We start from the raw sequence: 8901 nt of genomic DNA, 5'->3' as shown, positions 1-8901 counted from the left end.
CTTACGATTCATCTTGACAATTATTTGAGTCTGTGAATTCACAGTGTGGTGCAAACCATCTCTGAGCTCCGGGATCAGGCCAATATTCCTAGACAGCTCGTTAATTTTCCGGTAAGTCAGGTAGCCTCCAAGGCCAATGAGCAGGAAACCTGACACCAACACCACGAATATCCACACATCTTCAGAGTCCTCCACAGACAGCTGAGTTAAACAAATCAGGTTCCACTGTTTCCAGGAGTCCATGATGTGTCCAACTGGGTCTGTATCGGCAGGGCATCCGGGAGCCCCTTCTCCCGTTCTCATCGTTGAAAAAATGTTATCAATCGCATTGAGAGACCAGCCGACGAGATCCATTTAAATGTATTTCAGTTTCCAGTTTCCAGAAAAATGCAGAAGCAGCTGTGCACCCAGCACCCAGAGACAGACAAAGGCCTTGAGGATAAGATATGGAGGAGAGGAGGAAAAGAATCATCTGCACCCTCCAAGAGCCAGAAAAAATAAATAAATAAAGTGAGTCATTTTCTGCCATGGCCAAAAGGGCTAAAGAGGCAAACAAAATGAGGCCAACCTAAATGACTTCGAATTTTCAAGGTCCCCAACATTCCTCCACATTCCAATGGGCCATTGTCTGTGCTCTGCAAAGGTAATGGCTACATTTACAATTAAAGGCAGCTAATTGTCAGTGATTGAGTTGCGATTTTCAAACAAGCCCCCACAATGCGGGTATAAAATTGAGGCCAACGCGGAAGTGAAATAAATAGCAGTTCCACCCTCATCCACTGGGGGCTGGTGTCAGAAGCGAACAAATCCTCATTGACTCCCATGTTAAAAATTTCACAGCAGAAATAAACATGTTTACAGCCTGGTACCAAAACATGTTTTTGGTTTAATTGATCTAGTTTACACTCATGACAACTCTGAGGGGGGTGGATTTTTGTCACTCTTCTGTTTAAGTGTATTAAAAGCCTAAAATTCTGTATAATTAATGAGCATCACACCCACGTGACCACAGAGCTAGCTCCGTGGAAAGGCCTCAGTAGAGCCTCGGTCTGGCTTGGAAACTGTTCCGTGATTTTTAGTCTCTAAACTTAGACCATTAGTTGTAGTGTTTGTGTATTCTTTTTTGGATATTATTTGTGCAATTGTTGGACAAAATGACTTGCTGTGGTATTAATTGCACTAATAGAGCGTCCAAGGAGTCTCCACTTCATTTTTTCCGGTAAGTAAAATTATATTTATGTATTTTAGCTCACTGCCGCTTTTGCACTAGCTGAGCTTTTCAAAGTAACTAGCTAACTACCATTTTAACATGTACTGTTTAACCATGAAATTAAGATGTAATACGGTAAAATAATTAATAGGGTATATGTGTATGGGTGTAAAACCATGGTAAAACCTAAAATCCAGTGCATTTAACATAAAAACGGGTTGAAATATGACATGTTGGTGGAGCTCTCGGAGGGAGACTTCTGTGTTCCATTCTTCCACCCGGTTCTCCCCAGCGGTCAGCCTGGCGCATCTCTGACCGCTTCGGCGCCGGTCTGCTGCGCGGGCTGACCGCTTGTGGAGCGGACTCGGAGAGAGACCTGACCGCAGAAATAATGCAGCTCGGTGAGTTGGTTGATAGTGCTTGATGTTAGTCTCCAGAAGTCTGTATGCCATCAGATAAACACGCTCGTTTTTTTATTTTTTGCATATTTGTAAAATAGCGGTGGTGGGGAGCGACTAAATAACTAATTTGTCCACAAAGAGCCGCGACCGGGTGCCTTGTTCTCATGGGAACTAGTGCTGTTTAATAAAATTGAAATTAGTTAATAAAATTGATTATTAAAAGGTTCATATCCTATCCAATAAGGAGATAGACTCAAGTGGTTCGTTTTATATTGTTTTTTATAAAGTATGCATTTTGTATTACTCTTTATCCTAATTTTAGACTTTTACTACAGGCCATGATAAGCTATTAAGTATTTTAAGCCCATATGCTTAAGTAGTTCTTTGTATGAAGTTTTTCTCTAGGTGATCCAGAGAGACTTGACCTTTGGGTAAGCAACCAGAGTGCTGGACTCCCAATTCATACTCCCGCTTGTGCAGTGAACACTTTGACAGTCATCACTTCACCATGGACTCCAGGGTACAAACACATTACTTCATATTTTTTGTTAAGATTGAAAAAATTGAAGCATTAGCTGTATAACATACAGATGTTACATTGCTGTGTAAAAAGAAAAAATTCCCCCTCCCTTGAACTGTCTGTGACTAGGGCTGTTTAGATGGGAAACAATTGCGTTATTAATTTCCATCTAATTCTATGGATATTTATTCTGATAAACATATACATTTTTTGACAGTCTTCAATGTGTAACTTTATGTATTTGGATGAATGAAAAATATTCATTTTAAACTAAAAAGTTAGGCATTTAAGGAGCAATTAACAAAATAATAAACATTCTACTGGTGTCAAATAAATCAAACTGTAATTAAAATATATATTTTCTAAGTCTGGATAAAATCTAACAACATATGCTTTATATATAACAAACACTCTCCACATGGAACACATTTACAGGTGCAGCAGCTGGTTGTTTTTTTATGTTGGTTTCCTAGTTGTTTTTATATTTCTCTCTTATTTACTTGTTTGTCCTCTATCATCCCTCTTTATTCCAGATTGGTTCAGCATTTACATGCTAATGTGGCGACACATAACCCAAACCAATATTACAATAACATAAACTCGTACACGAAACACTCCTCTTGATAGAGCAAATCTGTTCAGCACATTCTGACAGACAGACCACCTTTCTTCTGTCATGTTGCTGTACAGGACATTTTAGAGTTTTTCTTTTTAAAGATAAATAGGATTACATTTAAAGAGCAATAGTTTCACATTATCATTTACCCACACTTTCTGTACCTGTATTTTGTTGTTTTTCAATAAAGAATGACAAATTATTTAAGTTTATGGTTTTTTTAGCACACAAATATCTATCTGTAAAAAATATCTACAAAGCTAATATTTACATAACAAGTATGATTTGGTTTTGCAATACAGCACTCTGTTTATTTTAGTAAGATTTTTAAACCAAGTAAAGTTAGTAAAGAACACATTTCTATTGGCTGCCTAGAAACTGTTGGACTTAAAACAGGCCTGTTGTAGAAATAAATTGGCATAAATGATTATTCCCTCCTTTTTTGTCTTAACCAAAGAAATTCCAGTAATTGAGCAAAAACATTTATTTTTTACATTAGATTTTATAAAATAACAGGACACAAAGTGTCGATACATTTAAAAAAAACGTTAAATAATAAAAGGGGCCCAGAGATCTGCAGAGTGAGTGGAACATTGGGTTGTGAAGGAAGAACAGAGTTGTCGACAGTGTCATGGCTATAGATAAAATACATAAACAACACATTAGCTATAACAGTCAGGGACATGTTTATCCTGTTTGCCTGAAAATAAATCTGTCCTAAAGTCCAAATTCAAAAGCAGCGAGACTCCCACCTGGAAGTCTTTCACTGCTTTTGGAGCTGGCCATTAAGACAATCTGCAATATTAGTTAAAAATATATAATTTCCCCTATTTGTGAAATGAACTTTGTCTGACAAAAATATCCCTGGACTGTCATGTCTGATGTGAGGATGCACAACAACTGCACCATTTAAGCTAGAAATAAATGTAGCCATAACACTGTTGACAAACCTCCTGGCCTCAACTTTAGCAGGTTTAACACCTGCCCTCCAGCTACACCTTTGAGTGATGGATGACATGATGATCATCATATGAGGGTGTAGAAGGTGAAGTCGATGCAGGTCCTCCTTCATCATGTCGACCAGCTTCACACTGCTGACCACCCCCATGCCATTGCTGCCACAGTGGATGAGAAGAACATCAGGAGCTGCTCTTCCTGGCAGGGAGTGGAAAAAGAAAGGGAGAAGGTCTTTCCACCTCAGTCCGATATGTTAAGTGATTTATTAGCACCCAGTAAAACAGCATTAGTAAAACAGCATTTGAGTAATCATGCCTAGATGTGATAAAGAACTACTGATTCCAGATTCTTTCTAGATAAGACAGCTCTCAATTTGACCAGATGGTGGAGTTGGAAAAAGCAAGATTTTACAGTGGCATTAACCTGGGCGTCCATCCTTAGAGATGAATCCATCTTCACACCTAGATTTGTTACAACGTTTTTTAGATTTGGAGAAATGGAAGAAAGATCTGAGGTTTGAAATGCACTAGGTCTGGCCGGATTGAATAGGATAAGGTCAGTCTTGGAGTCGTTAAGATGTAGAAAATTTGTGGTCAGCCAACATTTCACATCATATCACACGTCACATCAATATATTAAATGTATTTAACGTGCTAATTTATCTCAAATACTAATAACTACCGTATTTTCTGGACTGTAAGTCACACTTTTTTTCATAGTCTGGCCGGTCCTGCGACTTATACTCCGGGGCGACTTATATACCAAATTATGTAGGTTATACCGCGCTGCTGCTGGCCGGCTCCAGACCAGGAATGAGCTCCCCTGCCCCGCTGGGAATACAGAACACACAGCTATCACCTGCTGGAGCCTGTGGCGCACCGTTTCGCACCTGATCCGGCCCAGGAGTGAGCTCCCCTGACCCGCAGGGAACTAAAATCACACAGCCATCACCTGCTGGAGACTGTGGCGCGCAGCTGCGGGCTGGATCCGACCCAGGTTTCATCTCACATGCTCTGCAGGGAATAAAAAACACACAGCCATCACCTGCCGGAGCCTGTTGTGCGCTGCTGCGGGCCGGCTCCGACCCAGGAATGAGCTCCCCTGCCTCTCTGGGAGGGTTTCAAACACTGCCATCCTCTGCTGGAGACCGTGGCGCGCTGCTGCGCCTGTGTTGTTTATTCTGTTATTGTTACCGGTACTTGTCTTGCAATGTGAAACGCTTGGTCTCAGATTTTGTAAGAAAAATAATGAAATTTCCCCCCAAATGCAACTTATAGTCCAGTGCGATTTATGTATGTTTTTCTTTCTTCTTCATTATACATTTTATCTCTGGTGCGACTTAAACTCCGGAGTGACTTATAGTCCAGAAACTACGGTACGTTAAAAATATTGAAAACTTGCTCAAAGAAAAATATATTTTCATTAAGAAAATAACTTATAAACTTACCGATTTAATACTTCTTTATTCACAGAAAGATAGTTTTCATGAAAAAGCACCGCAAACCTCCACACAAACTCCGTGTGAGCTTCAGGTCGCTGATGTTCCACAGAGTTAGCTCCAGTTGTAGCTAGGTAGCTACCTCCATTAGCTTAGTTCCCACCTCTGCGTTAGCTTCAGGTTAGCTAGCTAGTTCAACCAGATGTCGTCATTTGATCCCAGCCTTGCAGCCCAACCCTCAGCTCCACCTCTCTTCCCTTTTGTGGAATTGTCTGGGAACCTGTGACACGGTCAAAATGGCAGTGGTGGCCACCTCCCAATTTTCCTGAAAAACGTGTTATTGGAGTCTATGGAAACCCACTATATATATCTATATATATATATATATATATATCTATATATATATATATATATATATATATATATATATATATATATATATATATATATATATATATATATGTCAATGTTTTCAAACCAAGGAGCCAATTGGCTACCTCAACCATATGATTATTTATGATTATTTTACTTTTGAGTTGTAAAAGTTCACTTTTCATTCAGAGTGTGGAATCCCGCAGTGTGAGATACGTTTGACAATCTTGTCCTCATGGACTGTCAACAAGCACTGCAGAATCTTCTGGGCGTTAGAAGATAGAGTAGCAACTCCACCTAGATAGTGGAATTACGTCTGTAGGTGACCGGTCACTATGCGGTCAATATATAGGTCAAAATTGACCCTTTCTGGATGTTACACTGTCACTGAGGCTGACATTTTGTTGTTCAATCAGGAGCAGGACGCTCTCAGTCTGGTTCCATACCTGCCAAGTTTGTTCCCAGATGTGGGATTGGAAGTCACTGAACAAAGGGAAGTTTCCAGCTCCTGGTTGGCTAGCTCAGTTTAGCCATCAGCTTGAATAGAAACTTGTGTAGCCTCCAAGGCTGAGCAGGGCACCCTTCAAACTTGAGATGTTACTTTGGGTCTTCTGGTACAGGGCCTATAGATCCCCAAGTCAGATGAGAAGGATGGATGTAGACCTCATCAACATTCATCAGTCAACTGTCAGCAGAATCATCAGAACATGGGTCAGCTTTTTTATACACCTTATTGGTGCAGTTGGCTTTTGGATGTCTCTTCATACGATTAAAGCCACAACTGTGTGGTGTGTGAAGAAGTTTAAGGGTTGACAAAGGCTCAGGGGCTAGGAGTTTGCTCTTTAGCTGTTGGGTTGCTACCCAGACTTCGTCCGTGTCTGTTGTTATACCCTTAAGCAAGTCTCAGAAGACCCTGTGGCAGCCTGACTTTGGTCAGTGTTATAAGAACATAACTAATGCAATAATTTAGCAGTTAGTTAGTTAGTTAGTCATGATGCGTCTTCCTTCATGTGTCTCCTGATGTTTCTCCATCCCTCTCTAGATTCCCTTCTGTGTCTCATAGCGCCCTCATGTGTCCTTTGTCTGTGTCTCATTTATGTGTCTTCTGTTTGTAGCCCTTCATATAATTCCCTCAGGTCCGGTGTACATTTAGTCATCCTCAGCCCCTCCAGTTGTAACTCCAGCCTCTTTGTCCCCAGCTCGGTGTGTGTGTGTGTGTCATTCCCCAGCTCAGTGTATGTGTGTGAGTGTATGTGTGTGTTAGTGTGTGTGTGTCTGTGTGTGTGTGTCCACTCCCCAGCTCAGTGTATGTGTGTGTGAGTGTATGTGTGTGTTATTGTGTGTGAGTCCTTCCCTCAGTCTTTAGGTTTAGTTTTGTGTTTATAGTTTTAGGTTTATCTGTCCTCCTTTGGTCCTGTTTCCCCATTTAGGTAAACAATTGTCACCTGCCTTCCCTCCAGCCCTCACTCCACACACCTGCTTCCTGTTTCCTTAATTGTTCTCCCTGTGTATTTAAGCCCTGTGTTGTCTCTGTTTGGTGTCGGACCATTGTATTGTTGTCAGCGTTGTTTGTGCTCTATGTGAGCTTTGTGTTTTCAGGTTTTTGGTGCTCGAGTGAGCTTTCGGTGTCCTGTGTCCCAGGACTTTTTGTTCCTAGACTTTGGTGCTCTAAGTGAGCTTTCGGTGTCCTGTGCTCCAGGACTTTGGATTCTTGGCTCGCTGCCATTTGGATTTATTTTTTGTTCTTCCTAAAATAAAGGATTTTTACTTTTACTAACTACTGCCTCGTCATCCTGGGTAATCTGCATATTTGGGTCCTAAACTTCCCCACAACGTGACAGTTAGTTAGTTAGCCCAGAATCTGTAAGCAACAGTAAGAACAATGTAAATGTAAGACAGGAGGAGACCATTAAGACTTGTTTTGGGCACACATTTCCACACAAAAGGTTTTGGCCAAAACATAAACACAAATCCATTAATATCTCACATGAGTGATGCGTGTGAATGCGCTGTCTCTTAAATCACAGTAAATTGATCTTTCTCAGACTGGAGATGGTCTGGGAACACTTAGAGCTCCACCCCGGCTCCTTCCCTCCCTCTCCCAGCATTTCCCTCTCTGCTTACCCTGAACCGTTCACTCTGGACCTCCACCCGGGACCTGTTGGAGCTGCAGTGGGTTTATTTTTATTTTACAGGAAGCAGATTTATGTTTAAGGCCCCAGATTGTCCACAAAAGGACCAGCACGGATGATGCGTATTGCGGCGTGGCCGTTGCGTGAAAGCAGAAGATGGGCGCGCTCCCACCTGGACCTCCACCTACACACCGGCTGCTGGGACAGCTTCGCGCCGTTCTGATACTACCTGTAGTGGTCCTTTGGGTCCAGCTCTGTGCCGCCTTTAACCTGGACGTGGAGACGCGCGTGGTGTTCACGGGACCCCGGGGGAGTTATTTCGGTTATTCTGTGGAGTTCTTCAGCAGCGCGTCCAGGTAAGGTCTCCAGGTTCACCAGAGCCTGGGTGTTTATTCTAGTCGGGATTTAAAACATCTGTACTCGAGTTATAACAGGCATCCACGCGACTCAGCATGAGTTCTCAGTTTACCTTTAAATCCGGTTCTGTGGCGCGTGCGTGGTTTCACAAAATAAACACCCAAAACAAGCAGAACTCCTGCTGACTCTGCAGAACCAATGCATTCGAAGATTTTACCGTGATTATGCAAATACCTGAAATACAGCCCATATCATTCATTTGCACTTTGACTCCCTCATACACAGGGAGAGAGAGAGAGAGAGAGAGAGAGAGAGAGAGAGAGAGAGAGAGAGAGAGAGAGAGAGAGAGAGAGAGAGAGAGAGAGAGAGAGAGAGAGAGAGAGAGAGAGAGAGAGAGAGATTCCAGTGTATGATTGGAAACAGACACACGAGTCTGTGAGACTCGGGGAGGAGGGGTAACCCACAGAAAAGCAGCTCCAGCTCTTTGCCTCTATTCTTTTTATTTGGGAGCTGAAGGTCTGCTGAGTGACTCAGATCAAACTCTCCTCTAACTGGAGGCTCTCGTAGATCAGACTCCAACATTTGTATGAATGATGTGTGAAGTTGATCAACCACATGATGCCTTCATGGTTCCCCAGGGATCCTAACTGATCCATGAGAAAAACAGGTTTAAAGAAATCTTATTAAATGATTATGAAAATATTCGCCTTCTAAGTTTAGAGGACATGCTGTACAGCAGTTACTTGAAAACATTTGACATTTTACAGCTTGTGATGTGGCTCACTGCTAGTTCCTGAAAATGGTGCACCGGTGTTTTTTCCCCCCAGAGTACCACTCGCAAGGTATTAATTCCTACTAGAGACCACTGCAAATGGTCTTGATTAAAGGGGTGTTCCAC

At 41.9% G+C, this 8901-nt stretch overlaps 1 protein-coding gene across 3 annotated transcripts in view; it reads left to right on the top strand.

Annotated features, from left to right (window-relative positions):
- The first annotated feature begins 7628 nt into the window (after positions 1-7628).
- LOC107385841 (integrin alpha-5) overlaps positions 7629-8901 on the top strand; it is an 81286-nt gene continuing 80013 nt past the window's right edge. The window contains exon 1 of one of the 3 annotated variants that reach the window (XM_070549170.1): positions 7629-8002. In XM_070549170.1, coding sequence (XP_070405271.1) covers positions 7803-8002 — 200 coding nt within the window. In that variant the 5' untranslated portion in view covers positions 7629-7802. The remainder of the gene's footprint in view (positions 8003-8901) is intronic. The other 2 variants (XM_015959983.3, XM_015959981.3) reach the window with 2 other exon arrangements.

This window comes from Nothobranchius furzeri, chromosome 3 (genome assembly GCF_043380555.1).
Source record: "Nothobranchius furzeri strain GRZ-AD chromosome 3, NfurGRZ-RIMD1, whole genome shotgun sequence".
Classification (NCBI taxonomy): domain Eukaryota; kingdom Metazoa; phylum Chordata; class Actinopteri; order Cyprinodontiformes; family Nothobranchiidae; genus Nothobranchius; species Nothobranchius furzeri.
The sequence above is the reverse complement of the archived record's forward strand: the minus strand, read 5'-3'. Positions and strand labels throughout refer to the sequence as shown.